This window comes from Barbus barbus, assembly GCF_936440315.1.
Source record: "Barbus barbus genome assembly, chromosome: 1".
Lineage (NCBI taxonomy): Eukaryota > Metazoa > Chordata > Actinopteri > Cypriniformes > Cyprinidae > Barbus > Barbus barbus.
The window spans coordinates 46,064,074-46,086,315 of NC_136729.1; the positions used below are offsets into that span (position 1 = coordinate 46,064,074).

At 36.8% G+C, this 22,242-nt stretch overlaps 1 protein-coding gene across 1 annotated transcript in view; it reads left to right on the top strand.

Moving 5' to 3' along the window:
• The window catches only part of LOC306868823 (adhesion G protein-coupled receptor L3-like), a gene marked incomplete at its 5' end in the record, with an annotated part of 222,555 nt that extends 200,565 nt beyond the window's left edge, over window positions 1–21,990 (top strand). Inside the window, 6 exons of the mRNA XM_079415205.1 lie at window positions 3,022–3,190; window positions 4,360–4,485; window positions 7,720–7,816; window positions 16,342–16,470; window positions 18,811–18,828; window positions 19,818–21,990. Of these exons, the coding sequence (XP_079271331.1) occupies window positions 3,022–3,190; window positions 4,360–4,485; window positions 7,720–7,816; window positions 16,342–16,470; window positions 18,811–18,828; window positions 19,818–20,653 (1,375 nt within the window). The 3' untranslated portion in view covers window positions 20,654–21,990. The remainder of the gene's footprint in view (window positions 1–3,021; window positions 3,191–4,359; window positions 4,486–7,719; window positions 7,817–16,341; window positions 16,471–18,810; window positions 18,829–19,817) is intronic.
• Window positions 21,991–22,242: the final 252 nt, after the last annotated feature.

Consider the following 22,242-nt stretch of genomic DNA (forward strand, 5'->3'; position numbering starts at 1 on the left):
CAATGACTCACTCATCAAGACAGTCACTTGTTTCATATTCAGAAGTATCATTTCAGATTTATATACTGACAATGTTATTTTGAAACATGTCTCTAATAGTGTTATTTATGCAATTGTAATTGTAGTGTAAATGCATTCATGTCATCTCTTAGCTGCATCAATTTATTTAAGAGTATTTGTTTTTAAAATAAGTTTTTTTATTTTTCTGCACACCATGGCTGTTTATTTGATTATATACAGTGAAAATACAGTTAAACAGGAAAATTGTGAAATAATTTTACAATTTAAAATAACTGTTTTCTATGTGAATATGTAGTAAAATGAAATTTATTTCTGTGATCTGCAGCTGTATTTTCAGCATCATTACTCCAGTCTTCAGTGTCACATGATCTTCAGGAATCATAATAATATACTGATTTACTGCTTAAGAAACATTTCTGATTATTATCAATGTTGAAAACAGTTGTGCTGCTGAATATTGTTGTGGAAACTGTGATACATTTAATTTTTTGGTATTCTTTGACAAATAGAAAGTTTAAAAGAACTGAATTTATTTAAAACTGTCACTTTTGATCAATTTAATGCATCCTTGTTGTATAAAATTATTAATAAAAAAAAAAATAATAATAAAAAAAACTTACTGACCCCAAACTTTTGAATGGTACTTAAGCATTCAGCATCGCATCACACTAAAACTTACACAGAACAACACTCTAGCATAAACTTTAGGTAAAATGCATATTCATTTTTCGAATCAAACCCAGGCTGTGAGTGATTTTTACAGCACATTTTCTACATTTATTGTTTTTTTTGTTTTGTTTTGTTTAGTTTTTTGAGCAACTATAATTGTTCCTCAAAGATGCATTTGCAATGTTGTGTGAGTTAAAACTCACTTCCCTCACAAACTTTTAAATCCAGTTTTGCGCTGATGATTTCTTCAGAAAATATAGAAATACAGTGTGTTTATTAGAGGATATATTTCTTCTGATATACAGTCTCACTGAGGCTTATTCTTTCATTTTTCGAAATTATAGATAATGTTATGAAGTTTGCATGTCCCGTTAGTGGTAAATTGGATGTAATCCAGATGTAAATGTGTGTAATTTTGAAGTTAAATTGAGCTGGATAGAGTCAGTGGGGTGGATCTGTAGCCCCATGGGTAAAAAACAACACAACACGCGTCTCGTTACAGAATCCAACTCTCGGCGAATGAAAGAACAAGATGCAGGAATGTATTTACAGGGATAGTTTGCCTAAAAATGACAATTCGGTTATATTCACTCCACTCCAAACTTCCCTTCTGTGAAACACAGTAGGATAAATTTAGCAGGAAGATGAGCTGCTCTTTTCCAATCAACAAAAGACCACTCAAACTCCAAAAAAGACCAAATAAGACCCATTAAAGTGGTGTGTAGGATTTGTGCTCTGTTTTTTAAAAAGTCTTCTGAAGTCATATGATAACTTTGAAGTTTTTGATCGAATGCAAATCTTGGTAACACTTTAATTAAAGCCTTTATGTAGAATGCATTATAAAGGAGTTCATAATGTACGTTGTGATGCATCATGTATTTTCATAACTAATTGGAAGCAAGGTGAAAATGCATTATACTATATGTATTATGTATATACAAATACAAACACATGTTTATATTTCAGAAAAAAAGTTTATATATTAAATATATTTATTTATAATGTAAATTATATGAATATAAATATATACATATGAATGCATGTACATTTTCAAAATATATACATGCATGTGTGTGTATTTATATATACATAATAAATATATACAGTACACACATATATTATGTAAACAAAAACTTTTATTTTGGATGCGATTAATCACGATTAATTGTTTGACAGCACTAATATATATGTGTGTGTGTGTGTGTGTGTGTGTGTGTGTGTGTAAGGTTTCTGGACTCATTGTTCTTTTTTTCCCTATCCTTGCTGAGTTTCCTTATTTGGTTATTTTCCTGTTCTTGTTAATTTGATTTATTATTGCTAGCACTTGTTTTAGTTCTCCTTGATTATGTTCTATGTGTTTATAAGTCCTGAGTTCTCCCTGAGTCTTGGTCCGTTCACTCGTCTGTTTACATTGTGTTTCCTGTATTACTTTATTTATTCATTAAAACGAAGAACATTTACTTACTCCTAGTCTCCTGCGTCTTTCCCGCAACACAACACCATGACAATGTGTGTGTGTGTGTATATATATATATATATATATATATATATATGTATGTATGTATGTATTTAATTTTATTGACAAGGCAACATTTAAATTGATGCACTAAAATAACTAAAACTGAAATAAAAAAGAATTAAAACTATTTAGACATATATATATATATATAAAAAAAAACTAAATTACAAAAATTAAAACAGAAAACAGAAACTATAAAAATAAAAACTGATGCAAAATATTAATAAATTAATAAACACTTTATCAATGATATAAAAACAACAATGGTGCATTACAAGGCACAATTAATGCATTAAAACTATTTTTATTATGCAATATAAATAAAGGGTTTATGTAAATTGTTACCAATACTGATTTGTATTGGTGCAAATGATATAAAGTCGGTTGCCTTTTACATTTAGCCTTAAAAGATTCATATTAGTTTTAAAAAGTAAATATTATTACCTAATGCGTATTATTACCATATGTATGAGTAGCTTTTGAAAGGATCCAGAAGCAGTGGCAGCTTTTGTACCTTTTTTTTTTTTTTCTGAGAGCGAATGACTGATGCTGCTTTTGTCCTTTTTGGATCTTTCAATCGTGTTCTTTTTTTCTTGCGAAACAAAGTCCCACAGATATAGAGCAGCATGAGTGGGGAAGAAAATTGAGAAAATGCAGTTCACTTTAACTGAAGTCATATTTAATTTACGTGGAGAGCTGGGTAGAAAATGACCAATTTAGCCACTGATCTCGCTCTTATGTCTTATATTGCAAGTAATGAGTTCTGGCTGTATTTTCAGGGCTAATTAGCTGTGTGTGTGTGTTTGTTTCAGATCGTGGGTAATCGGAGCCATCGCACTGCTCTGTCTGCTGGGCCTGACCTGGGCGTTCGGCCTGATGTATGTTAACGAGAGTACAGTGATCATGGCGTACCTCTTCACCATCTTTAACTCGCTGCAGGGCATGTTCATCTTCATATTTCACTGCGTCCTGCAGAAGAAGGTTGGGAAAACATATACACACACACAATACAAACCAAATATAGAAAGAATATATGGCTATGGTTACTTTACAAAGCAGTAACATAAACCCAAAACATGTCAAGTAAACTCATACAGCTATTTTGTATAAAATATGTTAATTAAATTTTTTTTATTTTATTTTGAGTTTTATTATTTAGCCTTTTTAGCACATTATAAACATTTCCTGATCTTGTCCTTTACATTCAAAAGCAAGAAAGACATTACAGATCGCACAACCTACTGTACACACTATCTGTGTCGCTATTGTTAACTAAAACCATTAAAAAACGTTTGTGGTTAATTAAATATAGCTAAAATAAAATATAAATATTAGATTAAAAAAATATATATATAAATGGTGCCTTGACAACTAACTTGTAGAAAATAAGTTTAAGCATTAAAATGACTACTAAAACTGAAATAAAAAATAAATTAAAGATAAATAGGATTATTGAAAAAAACTAATAAAAATGACAAAAATATAAAGTTGCTAAATTAAAATTAAAAATGAATACCTGAAATACTGTGTTATTGCTAAGTAAAATTATTTAAACAGTGTTCATTAATTCAAATAAAGCTGAGAAATATAAATATTATAGATAACAAAAAAAAAAAAAAACTTAAATGGAAATTGGAAATGTTGCCTTGGCAACAAACTGATACAAAATAAGTAGCTGAAGTAAGTTGAAGTACTAAAATTACTACTAAAATAAATTAAATGAAAAAGAAATAGGAATATAAAAAAATAAATAAAGTGAAGATATAAAAATAAAACGAATTCAGAATAATACAAACTATAATAAAATATGAATAATATTAAAATAAAACAGCAGCCTGTTCAAAGTGGTTTAACGGCTTATAATTACAGGCCTGTTCACTACATTTTGTCATTTTGACATGAGGCCAAGTCAGTGTTCATCTGATGGAGACATTTCAAGAGTTGATGAAACTTCACTGAACTCATTTATAATGCTTCATCATTAAAGAAACACTTCCATAAATTACACACAACCTTTACACAGTACATCAGTAGTGACCGTCCGGAAACACAACGACAGTGAAAACGCAATAAATGACAGCAGATGCACGGTTTAATGGCTGTGGTCTGTGTGTGTGTGTGTGTGTGTGTGTGTGTGTGTGTGTGTGCAGGTGCGTAAGGAGTACGGGAAGTGTCTGCGGACTCACTGCTACAGCGGGAAGAGCGTGGAGTCGTCTATGGGTTCGGTGAAGAGCTCGTCGTCACGCGGCCCGGGACGATATTCCTCTGCGTCACAGGTACTAACACACACCGACACAGCAGCACAAACACAAGAGATTTTGTGAGTGTCCGTGTGTATATTCTCTCTCACTCTCTCTCTCTCTCTGTCTCTTGTTTTCTTTCCTCTTTCATCACAAGGTTCATCACCCGCCTTGTATGACAAACTCCTCACAGTTACAGTATGAACAAGTAACTATCAGCCCTGTGACTTTCACACCACACACCTGAGCAGCTCAGTGCATCGCTCTCATTCACTTTCATTGTGTTAGAAGCGGTACTTCAGTAAGAGTCAGTAAGGAGATTTTCATAAATGTAAATGTTGTATACTTATGGTCAAAAGTTTGGAGTAATCCATATATTTGAATGTTTTTAAGTCTCTTCTGTTTACTAAAGCTGTTTATTTGATTAAAATCACAGTAAAAACAGTAATATGGTGAAATATTATTACAATAAAAAAAAGTTATTTTATTTTAAAATGTAATTTAATGCTGTGATCAAAGCTGCATTTCAGCATAATTACTCGAGTCTTCCGTGTCACATGATCCTTCAGAAATCATTTCATTAATAATTAATAATAAATAATAATTCCATTATTCCAAATTCTTGACCCTATTTATTTATTTATTTTTTAAATAATTTTTTAATAGTTTTTTTAATTGCATGTAAAACAATATGCTGTATGAAATAATAATAATTTCTAACAGCAGTAATTTATACCATTGTCATATTACCTCCTTATTTTACATGTTTCATTCAGAATATGGTTTCCAATTATCATAAAACGTACTCAGTTACTGTCGTAACCTCGGTTCCCTGAGATACGGAATGAGTACTGCGTCTTGATAAAGATGCATATGGGAAAAATCATTTTTTCTCCTGGACTGAAGCCTTATTCAATCACGCTGTGAAACTGCACGACTATTGGATCGTGCAGTGTGTAAAAAAATGAAACAATGGGTCGGCAGCGGAGCTGCACGAGCCTATGGCGACGAATCTTACATATTCGGTACTTCCAGGACCGAAAGTATGCAAGCAACCAACCAGAGAGCTTGAGCGCGTCGCGGTCAAGGACTCTCCGTCAGAATTGTTCCCATAACGTAGTATATGTGCGCCCATCTAAGCAGAGAGGACCCTGGCCTTTAAGGCCGGTACGTCCAGGTTAGGTCTCTGCTTTGTGACCGGATGCCCTTTGGCGCAGCTACCGAAGCTAACAAAGAGCTGTTCCGTCCGTCTAAAAGAGGCGGAACGCTCAAAGTAGATTCTCAAAGCTCTGACAGGGCAGAGCAAAGATAAGTCACGGTAAGTGTGCTGATTTCAGAGGAGAGACTTAGGGCGACTAGGAGCAGCTGTGGAGCTGGAGTGCTTTGGCAGGAAGTGTCGCATGGCCTGTGACGACTTCTGTGCTTCTGTGAAGTGCTCAGAAAACCCTTCTACTGCAGGTCCAAAGAGGCTGTTGCGGGAAATCGGGGCATGAAGGAATGGGACCTTGTCTGCGTCCTTGATTTCCATCAGCGTGAGCCACAGGTGGCGCTCAAGCACCACCAGGCTGGCCATGGACCTGCCTATCGAGGAGAGACCTCCTTGGTGATTTATATAGGACACCACGGACATGTTGTCTGAGCGGATCAGCACATGGCGTCCTATTAGATCTGGCAGGAAGAACTGGCAGGCTCGACATACTGCTAGCATCTCCAAGCAGTTGATGTGGAAGCCTTTCTCCACTTTCGACCAATGGCCGAAAGTTGGTTTGCCTTCGCACAGTGCCCCCCCAACCTGTGTTGGAGGCATCTGTCGTGACAACCTTCCTGCTGCAGACCATACCCATGGCCACGCCCTTCTCCATCCAGCGGGGGTTCCTCCAGGGGGCCATGGCTGTTACACAGGCCTGGCTCACCCTGATATGTAGGCGTCTGTGACGCCATGCATGGGGTGGAACCCGTGATTTCAACCAGCATTGAAGGGGTCGCATGCGAAGCAGGCCCAGCTGTTGCACTGGTGATTCTGCGGCCATGAGGCCCAGCATCCTCTGAAACGCTTTGATGGGGCGAGCGGTGCCGCTCTTGAAGGAGGCCTCTGGGATCAACGGAGGCGAAGTCGACCCATTGGTTCGTTTTTTACACACTGCACGAACCAATAGTCGTGCAGTCTCACTGCGTGATTGAATAAGGCTTTCAGTTCAGGAGAAAAAGGGCCTTTTCCCATATGCGTCTTCTTCAAGACGCAGTAAGAGTGGAGTATCGACAGGGAACTAGATATTTAGCATTTTTAATCCAGTTTGGTGTTTTAATCCATTTGTAAGCGTGTTAAAATTGCAAGTAAAGATGGTTTAAGTTAAAAGTCGTAGTAGATACTATTTACAGGTCATGTTTGAAATATAAGTTCGAGGACTTTGCATTATGGGAAACATTATTTATTTATTCATTTATATATGCTTTTTACAATACAATCCGTTCAAAACCAAGAAATGCACTACTGTCCACTGCACATTTTGACAATAAGTTTATGTAATAAAAAAGTTATTGCAGTGTTTTACAGGAAAGGCAAGAAAAGACTCATTTGTTTGTGCTTTTTACAATTCAGTCTGTTCCAAAACTTCTGTTTACAAATATATTGAAATATTTGCATACTACATGCAGTATATTATTTTTTTTTTTTTGAATGAATGAATGAATTCAATTGCAAAATATAGAATTCATTCCCTTCTAGAAAAAAATCATCATTTGCATTTGTGTCCTAGGACTGAAGCTTGATGCAGGCAGGATTTCCATTGCATGTTGTCCTTGTCTCAAACAAATCTACAGCTTTACATATCTGTGCTTTAATATCCCGTTTCCATGGTAACAGTTTGTATGGTTACATGATCTCCGTGAAGACGAGGTTTCCAATTTGACCTTTGGCCTTTCAGGGGTCATGTGCAAACATGTAACGAGAGTCTGACATGAAGCAGAACCCGGGATCGTGTGTATGTGTGTGTGTGTAAATGTCAGAGAGATGTGGAACAGACACACGATTATTAAACTGACAAACAAACACTGCTTCAGTGTGTTGGGAGTGTTTTAGGAGGGATAAAGCAAAAAAAAATTAATTTTATTGTGGTTTGCTCACAGTTGTGTCGTTCCAAACCTGTGATGTTTGTTTAAGAGATGGAAAGGCTGTTTGGTTTAATTTCTGACTGATTAGTGTGTAGCAGATGAAGTGATCTGTCTCTCATCATGCGAGGAATGTGTGTGAAACGCTGTTGTTGTTCACAGAGCCGAATCCGCCGCATGTGGAACGACACGGTGAGGAAGCAGTCCGAGTCTTCATTCATGGCTGGAGACATTAACAGTTCAGCGACACTCAACAGAGGTACACACACACACACTCTCTCTCTCACACACACACACACACACGTTTGTTTTTGTGAATTGTGGGGACATTCCATAGGCGTAATGGTTTTTATACTGTACAAACCGTATTTTCTATCACCCTGCACCAACTCTACACCTACCCCTACCCCTTACAGGAAACTTTGTGCATTTTTACTTTCTCAAAAAAACTCATTCTGTATGATTTATAAGCATTTTGAAAAATGGGGACATGGGGTAATGTCCTCATAAGTCACCTTCTCCTTTTAATACCTGTCATACCCATGTCATTATACAAATGTGTGTCCTCATTTGTCACAAAAACACGCACACACGCACACACAACAAGTGCACTTAATAGCATTGAATGTACACTTGTAGTGTCAAATCTTAAAAGTATTAACAAAAAAATTAACTTGCAGATAATATAATATTAATTAAATAAAATGACACTTAGAGAGACACTTTCATGACTGTTTTCAAACACATTTAAGTACACTTTTAAAATGTTAAATCAAAAGAATTACTTTTAAGTACATTTTAAATCATTATGTTTTAATAATATTTTGTGGTATTTTAAAGTAGTGCACTTATTTTGATGTGTTGACTAACATACTAAAGTCCCGTAAAGTCCTTGATTATCATTTTACTGTAGTTTTTTATTCAATATTACATTTAAAGCTAATATATTTGAAAAGTTCTGAATTGCACTTTCATCATTAAAAAAGTGTGATTACAAATACATTAAAATACATAACATACAAGTTTCAACAGAAATGACATAAAAGTACTTTATACTTTAGTTTATCATAAATGCTTGTCAGTGCATTCAGCAGTACTTTAACCATATGTGACCCGTTCTGGCAAAATGAGTCAGAATGAGCAAATTTTCCAAAAATGAGTTCACATTCTCCTTAAGAATACCTTCACATGATTTATGACTTGATTTAGCTACAGCCGTTTGAAGGCGATAGAGTCAGCAGAGTTAAATATTCCAAAATCACCAAGCAACTTTGCATATTTTCTTAATAATAATTACTATATTAACTAAACGATCTTTTGCAATAATGCACTTTATGGTGCTCTGGGAGCAATCGTCAGCGTGATTGTTTTGTTTTCATCATGGGTTTGAAAATCACATTTCACTGGTTGGGAATTTGACATGAATATTCACAAAGCTGGAATACTGTGCTTTGCAACGATAGACCTACAACTTGTGGTGAGAAGTGTCCAAAAACATTCAGTCACACTTAAGTATGTTCTTTAAAGTAATAAGTACTTTAACAGTATGCTAAAGTTTACTTGTTTTTCACAAGGGATGTTAAAACACATTACATTTTAGACACAGGCAATTCTACAAAAAATCACAGATTTCCTCTTATTTATATACTTTTGGCTAATTTGATTATGCTTCCAGCTACCAGCAAAGTTTAGTGCTCTCAGCTCGGTTTGACATGTTTTAGCATATTTATATTCATTCCAGAACAGAAAACCATGTCCTAAAATCTGAAATAAAGTCAGATCCTACTAAAAACAAGCTGAATGTAACCAGCGCCTGCAGAGTTTGGCATCCCATATAATTGCATGTTCGAAATCAGTGCAGAAAAGAGTTCAGAAAGATTTCATATCTACAGATAAAACTTAAAACTGCGCTTATGTTTCTTTAATGAAGATCTTTCCAATCCTGACATTCAATACATTAAACATTTACAAGTAAATTCAGAGTCTGTGCGTTTCTCCTGCCGTGCGTCAGAAATGCTGCTTTAATTGCGTGAGAAAATTTCAGAAAAACAGAAGATGTAAATAAGTCTATTCTGTGGCCATTAAAATAAAAATAACAGCTGGTAATTAAACATTAAAGACTTTAAGTAGTGTGTTGAGATAAGGAGAAAATAGAAAAGAGTCCTGAAAGTTAAAGTTAAGACCGTTTTAATAATTGTCAGCTGAATGTAATGAAGCTCATTTAATTTACATTTAGATTACATTCATGTTCGCTCAGTCTCTGTGTACATTGTGTAAATGACAGGTAAACAGGTGGATGAGGATATAATTAGCGTGGAATATGCCGTATCTTAATACAAAACATTTCCAGTCGAGTGAAATGACAGCAGTGAGCTGCAGGCCTCGGTAATGGAGACGCTTCATTCCCTCGGTGAAAGCGGAGCGATTGGACAGGACAGAAGAGCAGCTGACGCTGAGAAACATCTCAGGATGATTCACTGAGAGCAGGTCACCGCAGACTCACGCCGCTTCAGTAAATAAGCCACTTTCCACAAATAACACACAAAATACTGGCACAAATTTACGTTTTTCACATTTTTCTTGAGCTTGTGTTGTTGTATTTTTTATTAGTTCCTTTGTTTTAAATATTTCAATATAGTTTTCATTCATTTTAATTTGAGTTTTATTTTTTATATTAGTACACCTTAGTTGAGCTAAATGAAAATGAGAATTGTTACTTTGGCAACTAGCTGAAATAAAATATATATATATATATATATATATATTTTTTTTTTTGTTTGTTTTCCCCAGTTTAGTTTACTTCCAATTATTATAATTTTTTTAAGTGAACTTTTTCTTTCCAGTTTAGTTTACTTCCAGTTATTATTATTATTATTATTATTTTAAGTGAACTTTAATATTTAATAACTTTAATAAGCACAGAATGTTGCAAATGTTGTTACTTCTTCAATATTCCATTTTGGCAATTAAACATATATGGGTCAAAGAAAATAGAACAATAAGTTTAATACAGCTTTAAATGTAGTTTTTCCCTGCACATTAGAATGTGTCCTGTTTATTTATGTATTTATTTATTTTTTTTAGCAAAACATAATGACTAGCATATGTTTTTAGCATGATTTACAGAAGATACCCACTAAAATGTCATTTAGTGTAACAATAGTTCATATAGCCTACCAAAAAAAAAAAGTAATGTCAGGCATATTTAATAACAAGCCTAAATAGGTTTTACATAAATACATGTTATGCTGAAAGACGATAGAATATCATTTCACCAATCTTTTGAGTTTTTTTTTTAATTTTCACAAAAATTGAAACATTAAAGTGAACACTTTAATATGCTTTCTGTGTATAGACAATCACTCTTGTTAATGTAATTTGAGGTGAAATAGGACATCTAAAAAATCTACACATTTATTGAGGGATAGAGTTGAGAAGGTTAAGTGGCGCCAATGCCCTGATCCCAATAAAGATATTTGATGTTTAAAAATACCACCTTTTTTTGAGGAAAGTGCCATAAAACCATTCACATAATGTCAAAAGCTTCTGAATTTTCTTTACAAAAAAATAAAAATACTAGATATATGAGCCATTTTTTCCAGTCGAGATTTATCAGATTTAGCTCACTTATTAGAACAATTTTGTTCTTAAACTCTGGCTTTGAAAGCCCTCCCCCACACAAAGAGAGAGAGAGAACGGTGTGCAGGGCAATGAAGATCTGCTCTGAATATATCAGACACCTCTGTGAAGCTGATTTCTCTCAGTCTCTCTCTCTGTCTGCGTTCTGATCAGTGAGACACTAATGTTCTGTTATGATGATGGATTGACCCTCTCTAGAGAAAGGAAGTGTCACGATGGCAATAATTAGGCTCTCAGCACTTAACCCAGACGTGTGTGTGTGTGTGTGTGTGTGTGAGACATTCCATCACTCATGCTGCTCAGAGCGGACAGACGTATTAACCAGAGACACACAGCCCAACTCAGAGGAAGAGTGTGTGAGAGACATACAGAGAAATCACAAGACTCATCTAAACAGACAGACAGACACACACACACACACACACGTTTGTTATGACAGATTACAGTCTGAGATACAAAACCATCAAAGAATTACAATAACTACAGAAAACATTCTGTAGTCAAAGAAAACATTTTAAAACTTATGGTAGGACTGCCAGTTAGTGTAAATATATCAATAATAACTACCATTTATTATTGAATTATTTTAATTATTTAATCACACTTTTTGTTGTTGTTGTTGTTAACCCAATCAGTCATTATACATGGGTCATAGTGAGACAGACGTTTTATTTATTAATTATAATTATGTCACATAATTTCAGCCTTTGTCATAATTTAGACTTTATCTCATAATTATGAAATATTATCTCATAATTTTGACTTTTAATTTTGACCTTTGTCATCATTTAGACTATCTCATAATTATAAATTAGCATCTCATAATTTTTAACTTTTGACAATGTTTCTCATAATTATGACAATATCTCATATTTTTGACTTGTCGATTGTTTTAATTTTTTATGTATTACCTATGACTATAGCAGAAAGTACTGAGTAAAGTTCTATAGTATAAACTTAAATTACGAAGCGTGTGTGCATGTAGTTATTTATATATAATATATGACTGTGTGTATACAGAAAGCACTAAGTAATATGTTTGTATAATATAGTAGTAAGTATATAATAGCCTACTACTGCTGCTATCCTGATACTTTATGGTTTTATTCTTAGTCATCTTGAGATGTCTTCTGCTAAATTATAGTGTTTAGCTTATAAAACTTGGCAAATGTGTTAACTGCACAAATTTGAATAATTACATATTGCACATTTTTAATCATGTTAATGCGTTAATTCTGACAGCCATAATTTGTTTATGAATCATTTTACCTCGTCAAAGGGATGTTGTTGCCATGGAGGTTTAGCTCACTTTTGGAGAGATTTTTTTTCAGAGGTCAGGACCTTCTGTGCAAACACTGTGAAGATCAAAGGTCAATTTGTGTAATCATTTCCTCTGCATTTAAAGCTCAACCCTGTCTGTCTTGCTTTCTGTGTTGTATCACTGAAGGTGCTGTTACGTTCCCCTCTATAGTCTAGGGGTTTCAAAGCGGAAGTAACAAAGTCAAAAGATGTGATTAAATCAATTGAAAGTGAAAGTTGAGAAATCTCCTTTCCTCTATCCCAGCTCTTATCACTTTCACCCATAACAATTCCAATAAAGGTTCACACAAAACCCTCTATTAAACATCATGATACAAAAGAATATCAAATGTCGGAAATATACTTAATTGTTTTATTAAGAGCTTAACATAAACCAAAAAGAATACATATTGAAAATATACAATATCATAGTAGTTAATCAACTTAAATAACCAAGTCGTCAGGAGAGAGCAAATGCCAAAGTAACAAGCAAAACAGTCTTTCTAAATGTCATAACAAAATAACTTCCCTAGCAAAAGAAAACAAAATAAAAGACAATAATCTTACTTCTCTCCCTGATTAAAGAAAAACAGGAGAAAAGTTTAGAAGAGGTTAAACCCAAATAAATCGGCGCCCAACTCCTTAATCCCGGCTCACACTGTGCGATTTTGGCCACGATTTGGTCGTCTGAGACAAATTTAGAAAATCCTAAAAGATTCCTATAATCCTAGGCTAAAATCGGTTGTCTAGATCGCTGGTTTGACATGTTCACCGACAGCCGATTAATGGCCATTGCGATCAATTTTTTCCTCCGATTAAATTCTGGCAGTGTCAGAAGATTTCAGACACTTTCCTGCAGTGTGACATCATCTACGACGACCGTCAAACCAAGAACCAATAGGAGCACTGAACTTGATGACGCAAATAGCACGATAACTTCAAACCATTCATTATTTGTAAAAACAATATATGTACAAAGTAAAGTTTACTTAAAGTTTATTTATTAAGGGGCAGGATGTTTAAACTCGAATAACAAAATTACCTCAAGTTCGCTCTGTAGAACTGGAAGTCCATAAAGTCCTCTTTTGCCCAGCCATGACTTGCTCCACACACCTCGTCTTTTTCGTTTTTTTTTTTTTTTTTTTTTAAATCAAGGCATGTAATTAATAAAACTAACGCTACACGTTGCTGTTGTTTGCTAGCTACCATTATAGCGAGAGAACGCGGGTCACGTATTGATGACGTAAAACTTCGGACAAGTCTTCTTGAGTACGTCCGTTTTTATCGCGTCTTGACTGTCGTACCGTCTGACATTAAGACAACTGAGATCCTACAGTCTGACATGGGGATCATGTTCGTACAGTGTGACAAGCAACAATCGCAAAAGACTATTAAAAATTGCACAGTGTGAGCCCGGCTTTACACGGTTTCACAAAACTAGACTCACACAGAGTCTCAACAGTAACGTTGTTGTAACCACACTTTAAGTTTACAGATCACAGATTGCTCAAGAGCAACTACACAAACGACGTCTCTGGGATAGCGGATAAGGGACGCCTCCCGAGCTGTGTCTCTCTGCTCCTTTATATCCGTTGCACACTGTGTAACAGGGAAACCACGCTGCCGCTAATTGCAATAAGCTGCGGCTGATTTGGACCACTGCTTGGTAGAGAGATAGAAAGAAAGAGGGAGGAGAGAAAAACATGTGACCATCTCCCAACATACACAACATTTACATCATGGGATGTAACAGTGCTTATCTCAGTGTTCAGCGTATGATTTTCAGAGGTGTATAATTAGCCGACAGCATGATAAACGTGCCTACGCTGATACTCACGATCAAAGTTCTGTTGAAGAAATTAGCTCATTTTGGACACGGTCTTCATTGGAGAATCAAATAGAAAGTATTATACAATTACATACATTTTTTTTTAATTGTCTAGTTGATAGGTCATCTGAATGACTAGTCGTTCAGGTTAGGATGGTTTAGTCTGGTTTATTTGTGTTAAATGGGCAGATATAACAAAACAAAATAGGCTATAACAAGTCTTGTTATTGCAAAGTAAAAAAACAAGAGCTGAGCTGAAAGCATTATATTCTTATTGATAACTAATAGCTAAAATATTTAATAAACGCAAGGGGCAGGAGATGTAGAACTTTGTGAAAATCCAATTTTGTGGAAATGGGTGCGCACAGATTCTGTGTGGGCCTGCCGAGAGATTATGCACAATAATAGAAACACTGTTCACAGCAGGAAATTTCAATCCAGCAGTAATTGTCTTGAAAGTGAAGAAGATGGAGGAGAATTTGTTACAAAAGCGGTGTTTTAAAGGGGATGGATTTTCAAGACACAACATCTTGGAGAGACAGAACTGTCAGAATGCAACCTTTCAGTTTCAGAGAAGTTCTGTCTGTAAATTCATCCCTATTTATCACCACTGCTGCTAATATTAAACACTCTATGGAATGGTTTGATGAGCAGAGTTGTCTTTCCAGCGTTAAGGGAAGTTTTAGCAGAATATAAAGGGTTTGTCCCTTTTTAAATAACCACTAGCCTTTTGTTTACATCACAGATGTGAAACATGATTTGCTTCATGCTATCGCTAGTTAGATGTACAGTAGGTGATTAGGGGGAGGAACATTCTCATTTGTATGGAAGCCTTTTTCTGCCACTCAAAAAAATGCTTTGATAAATCATTATTATGACATAAAAAGGTCATAATTATGAAATGATTATGAGATAATCATAATTATGTGATTATGAGACAGACAGAACATAGAAATTGTGAGACGATAAAGTCAGTTATTACAAGACTAAATTGGCGAGTCATAAGACATAATTAAGAGATAAACTTAATATTATGACAAAAGATTGAAATTATGAGAAGTTATAATTATGCAATTAAAAAAAAGTTATACGATTATGACAGAGCATATCAATTGTGAGATAAAAGGTCAGTTATTACATAAAAATACAAATTGACAAAGTCGAAATTATGACATACTGTCATAATTATGAGATAGTCTAAACTATGAGCATTCAAATTTAAGAGATAAGTCATTATCTGATAAAAAAAAAAAAAAAAAAACATTTAGGAGATTATGACAGAACATACAAATTGTGAGATAAAAGTTCAGTTATTACGTAAAAATCTTGACCAAGTTGACAAAAATTGACCAAGTCCAAATTATGAGATACTGTCAAATTTATGAGATAAGTCATTATGTGAAGAGGGGAAAAAAAAAAAAAACCTTTAGGAGATTATGACAGAAAATAGAAATTGTGGGCCTAAATTGTGAGATAAAAATCAGTTATTACATAAAAAATCAAAAGTGAAAAATTGTCAAAATTATGAAAAGTAATACTTATGAGATAAAGTATAAATTAAGAAGTCAAAAGTATGAGCTTTATTACTTTTTATTACAATAATACAAGTGATAATTGACTTATCTCATCATGACTTAGTATCTCATCATTGTGATTTATGTTGTAATTATGATTTAATACAGCATTATTTTCTTTCTTGTTCAGTGGACATGGGCTTCCATACATTCTAGAAAGCTTTTGATTGGGGGGGGGGGGGGATTATATGCTCTAGCTGCAAAATGATTCATCAATATTTTTGACCTTTGTCAAAGTGATAATGTTCTTCCAAATTGCATTACAACACTCACTCAAATAGACCTCTGATGAGATAAGAATGCTAACATTGGTTGAATGCTCTTGCTTTTTTTTTTTCTGTGGCTGATGATGAGACGGCTTGTATGATAACGATGCTAACATTGTTGCTGCATTTGTTTGATCTTCTCTGTGTGTTCTTCTCTCCATCTGTGCGGCTATATCAGGTGCCATGGCCAATCACCTCATCCCAAACACTCTGCTGCGCGCTCACGCCTCTAACAACCCCTATAACACCTTACTGGGCGACTCAGCCGTCTATAACAACCCCACCCTCAGCATGTACAACGCTCAAGGTGTGCTGCATTCTTCCGTTGCTTTGACTTCCAGTGCACTAACTGTGTGTGTGTGTGTGTGTGTGAGAGTTGGGGAAAAGGGCTCCGCTATGTGGCTTCAAGCTGAACATGTCTGCGGTCATCTTTGTCTTTTGTCTGGTACAGTCTGGTCCAAACAAACACGTAATTCCCAATGAAAAATTAGTTCATAGAGCTGAAATAATTATAATAACTGATGGCTACATTTAGCGGCATGACAGAAATGCGACTCAATCTTTATATGCATTAGTGCCTAATTGCAGTGTAAAATCAAATCACCCGCTCCTCTGAAGACACGTCACACTAATGTGTCTGGTGCAGATGGGTTTGGACAGTCACACTAGACTTCATGCAACTCAAAACAATTAATGTGCCTCTTGCATGCGAAACACTCATTAAGACTTCATTACAGTACATCTGCAGACCAAAAATATGCTGCAATGACCTCAAGAGACCTGGTACAAGCATGGGATAAGGACATTTTCATCTAGCTAGAAATGCGACTGCAGACTTCATAAATGCATTAGTGCAGAATCATAACACAAAATAGTCTACTCTTCTGAAGATAATGCCAGTCTACTGTGACAACGATGCTACATGGTTTTTGTGGCATGTTGCAGCATTCATACAGCTGAATGCGTTCCTGGCATGCAAATACTCAGACATCACACATCTACAGTGTTCCTTCAGGCCAGACATCTACCATGCACTCATGTTGCAATGCTTGCAGAAGGCTTGGCATTTCAGGAGGAGCAAGGAAAACTAGATGTTTTTTCATCTAGACAGAAATGTGACTACAAATTTATGCATGCATTAGTGCTGAATCACAAAACAAAATTGTCCAGTCTGGACTGAAGACATGTCAGCCATGTGGCTAATGCATAAGGATTTGGACAGCGGCTCTAAACATTCCTGTGGCGTCACACAACACTGATGCACCTGAAAAGAATGAATGTGCCTCCTGTATGCGAAACACTCAGTAAGACCTCACACATCTCGAGTGTTCCTTTAGACCAGAAATCCACCATGTGCTCATGCTTTAGAAGATCTGACATTTCAGGACGAGCAAGGGATAACAAATTTTCATCTATACAGAAATGCAACTGCAAACTGTATACATGCGTTAGTGCTAAATGATAGGATGAAATAGTCCACTCTTGTGAAGACATGTCGGTCTAATGTGTCTCATGCAGAAGGGTTTGGACGGTGATGCTAGACCTTTTTTGTGGTATGTTGCAGCACTGATGCAGCTAAAAACAATGAATGCATTCCTTTCATGAAAACACTCAGTAAGACTTTAAACATCTTGAGTGCTCCTTCAGACCAGAAATCTACCATGTCCTTATGCTGCAATTTTCTGCATGGCATTTCAGTACCAGCATGTGATTACAAATTCGACTGCAAACTTTATCCATGCATTAATGTTTGCCATTTCAGGAGGAGCATGGTATGACGTGTTTTAACTAAACAGAAACGCGACTGCAACTTGAATCACAATACCAAATCGTTTGGTCTGCGTGTCATAGCACTGATGCACCTCAACAGAGCACGCTTTTTCAGAGCTGCATGGAAAAAGTTTTTTCAAAGCAATATTTCATACGCCAATCGCATTCTTTTAGAACATGAATCTACCACACTCTCACGCTGAGATGCCGGCAGGAGGCCTGGCTTCTCCTTTTAGCAGTAACGCATCTCTGCATGCAGCTGTCTCACACCGTCTAGCCCTGTCTGTCTTTTGCACTGGTGATCTGCTTTCTCCCCATCACCACCTGTTACCGCCACCTCCACTAATGCATAGATCTGAAAGAATTTAGAAGGCTCTAGAGACAAGAGAGACAGGCGCATTTCTGGACAATTTCAGTGGCGAGGGGCGAGCACTGGATAACACCCTCTTCATCTACGTTGACAACATTGTAGCAACCTTGAAATCTAATATCAATAAAAGCCCCGAAATTACGAATAGATCCCAGGCCCCTTTTAATGCTCCTCTTTAGCCCGATCAATAACTCTCTTACTGAATACAAGTCTAACCGTGGAACCGCGTTCAGAGCGGAGCACGTCACTAATGGAGACAGAAGCCATTTCTGCGCCCTCCAGACATTCAGGGGGATTTAAAGCACAATTTTATGGCATTTACATGTGCATCCTGGGATTTGCAAGGGGACATGGGGGTGTGTGTCTGTATTTGAGAGGTGAAACGAGGAGGTTGAGCGTAACCGCTTACCTGCGCTTCATTAATCTGTGTGCATGTTCTATTTGAGCGGTCACTGTGAATGCTTACCTGTACCTTTTTCTCTTTCCTTTTCCATGCTGTCCTTTAAGAGCCCTACAGAGAGACAAGTATGGGAGTCAAACTAAACATTGCTTACCAAATGTAATTTCCCTTAACGTTATTACTCTTTCCTTAAAACTACAGTAAACACTATTCTACTAAGAGATGTTTTAGTCAATATTCTAATCAGAGAGCACTCTCAACCTCATTAAAATGAAAACCTAGTTTTCTCATCTCTTCTTCAACGCAAAGTGATGCTTTTGTTAAAATAGAAGCTGAGTGGACAATTCAGTGTTTTGCCACCCTGGTCTTTTTCCCCTAATTAAAATTTGCATATTTGTCTAAGCCACTGATAAGTAAAACAAATGCTATTTATTTGATTATGCCCAAATGATGAAGCTAAAAAATGGTAAACAAGAAAGTGCTCCCACAATTTGTTATACGAGTGTGGGAGTGTGTTAATAGCCCACGCTTGCACACTTCTTTATATGAAGAATTTAACATAAAGATGTTGATAATATGCAAAATTTAATTAACTTAGAGAAATCTATAGGCGGAGAAGCTGCTCTCTCTGTACCTAATGATATATTAGTGTTATATAAAGGCCAGCATGATTTGGTTTGCCGAACGTTTTTACGTGCATTAGCTGTCGTGTATAGTTGTGTGTTTTTGTCGGTGCAATGTGTTTCTGTTGTGTTTGCTGGCTTTGCAGAGTGGTTTGTGTGTTATTTGATATGTGAGATGAGAACAATCGAGGTTGCAAATTTATAGCCAAAAGATGAGCTTGACAGGTAAGTCCATTATCGCAGGTTTAGCTGGCACGTTTCAGTGAATTCTGGAATGAGTTTTAAACCTCACATCAGCCTTGAACCCCTGACGAATCCAATCAATGCCCAAAATAGCACTGGTTTGGAAGCTCAATGAGCGTCCATCTCAGGGACGAACAGTTTCAAGGTTTTTTGGTTTGTTTCAGCGAGCTGTTTTGCATGTCGGTCTTACAGATGTGCCAGGCGCAAGTGATTTTAATTACTCTTCTCTCTGACTCTCCCTCTTGCAGAGGGAATCCTGAACAATGCTCGGGATACAAGTGCCATGGATACTCTACCACTGAATGGTAACCACGGCAACAGCTACAGCTTGGCCAGCGCCGATTACATGAGCGACTGCGTGCAAATCATCGACCGCACGTACAACGTACACAAAGACACCACGCTGGAGAAACGGATCCTGAAAGAGCTCACCTCCAACTACCTGCCCACCTACCTGAACAACCACGACCGCACAGCCGAGCACGGACGCAACCTCATGAACAAACTGGTTAATGAAGTCAGCAACGGAGGCGGGGTGAAGGACTCGCCCATGCTGCCCGTCAATCTTGCGTTGGGCCTGGACGACGACTCTGCGTCTTTTCCACACGAGGACAGTCTGGGGCTGGAGCTGATCAGGGAGGAGTCCAACGCACCATTGCTTCCTCCGCCATGCCACATCCAGCCTCTTCCCTCCACCTTCAGCTCGGCCTCTTCATTGCGACGGCGCCTTCCGCAAGAAAACAGCGAGAGTTTTTTCCCTCTGCTTACAGAGGAGCAAACGGAAGAGACTCCGTCCCCGCAGAGAGACTCTCTCTACACCAGCATGCCCACGCTGCCCGACCCCGAGCGCTCCGACACACATTCACTGCCCCGCGGCGGTGACACGCTACCCAGAAGCGGCGAGCCGGACGACGTGTATTATAAGAGCATGCCCAACTTGGGCTCGCGCAACCATCTGCACCAGCTGCATAGCTACTACCAGCTGGGTCGTGGCAGCAGCGACGGCTTTATCGTCCTGCCCAAAGATGAGCTTTCGCCCGAAGAAACGCCACAGGAAACCGCACATATGGTCACCAGCCTATAGAGGGCGCCAAACCCCATTGCATTCACACCGGTAACCCCTTCGCCCAATGACATCTCGACCTCCTCTGGCTCTTCTACGTTTCCGTACCGTTCTGTCGTCCGCAGTTGTTCACTTTTGCTTTTCCGTGTCCGCAGATAAATGAACTGCAGCAACAAACCTTGGGAGGCGATTTCGTATTCCGTTCAGCAGAGGATTATGGGTACTCTTGCTTGTTGAGTAATGAAACCTGACATTCTTTGGATTCTATTGGTCGTGCACTTCTACTTCAAGGGAAAACGGACCCGAAAATGGAATTGCTGTATAACCTTGTGGGCGAGTGTGAGATTTCGAGGGTTTTTTACTCTCTGCGACCCCGAAGGAATACAAATAACTGCCAAAAAACTTTGTTAGTAGCTCAGTGCGTCTAGTCAACACCAATCAAGTCTGTGACTCAAAAACTATTTTAATACCTTCTGTATCCATATTTGCTTTTTAAATATTTTTTCTTCTGCTCCTGTGGTGAAAAGCAGCACGTTTTGCTGCGACGAAGAACAATACAAAGAAGGGCGTCTTCACCACGCGCTCTCCAGTGTCATTTCTGTTCTTTGCTGTATTAATAACAAATATCGAGAAGCAGGGGAAGAACTAATACTGGAGAATTCTACAATATTTCTATGTAAATGTACAGACACTAGTGTTACACAGGATAGTGCTTATTCTGTTCCTACGCCCTCCGCTTCTGTAACCATGGTGATTTCAGATCATTTCCTTTCTCTCCCCATGGTCTCGTCCTCAACGACAGGTTTTGATCCCTCGCTCTTTTTTTTTTTAATTATATCTTTTACATTCACATCTTCATTTCAGTATGAATAATGGCAAGTAGAACAAAAATGGATAGACAAAAAATAATTCCTATTTTTCCTCATTCTCTTTGATTTATAGACACCAGTTTGTAGATGAATGAAGAAAGGAAGCCCAATATTGAAAATATGTTGCCATTTTGGAGTAGAGATATGAGAAGTATCGCGGTATATGATCAACAGAGGTTGTTTTCATTCAGACAGAGTGACAGAGGTGCACTTGTGTGATTTAGCTGCAGAGATCCAGCATACCTTCTTTTTGCTTTTATTTTTTCTAGCAGAGAATGAATGGTTATTTATTTCACTGAGGGAAAAAGTACAAACTATTTTGCAAAAATGTCTGGGGGTAAAATGAATGTGGCACATATTAGATTTTTTATCATTACAAATATGATTTTATTTATTCTTTATTCCCTTCTTTTCTCCTGTGGTTGAATGACCTCTCACTAATATTTGTTGTAACAGTGAAACTTGTTTGCCAACAAATAAATGACTGACAGAGTGAAGCCGAGAGTTGCTGGCTGTGTGCATTTTCCGGAACACGACACATTTTGTTAATTAGGGGTTCTTTTGACGAAAAACCTTAATAAACTATGTTACATACAGGGGAAAAAAAAGATATAAGTAATAAAGAGTAATATAATAAAGATTTTATTGTGGTTTTGATCAGCCTTCAGGTGGACTTTAGTATAATGTGGCATACTCTGTGTGCTGGTAATGACATTTTTCACTTTATAGAGAAAATCAACA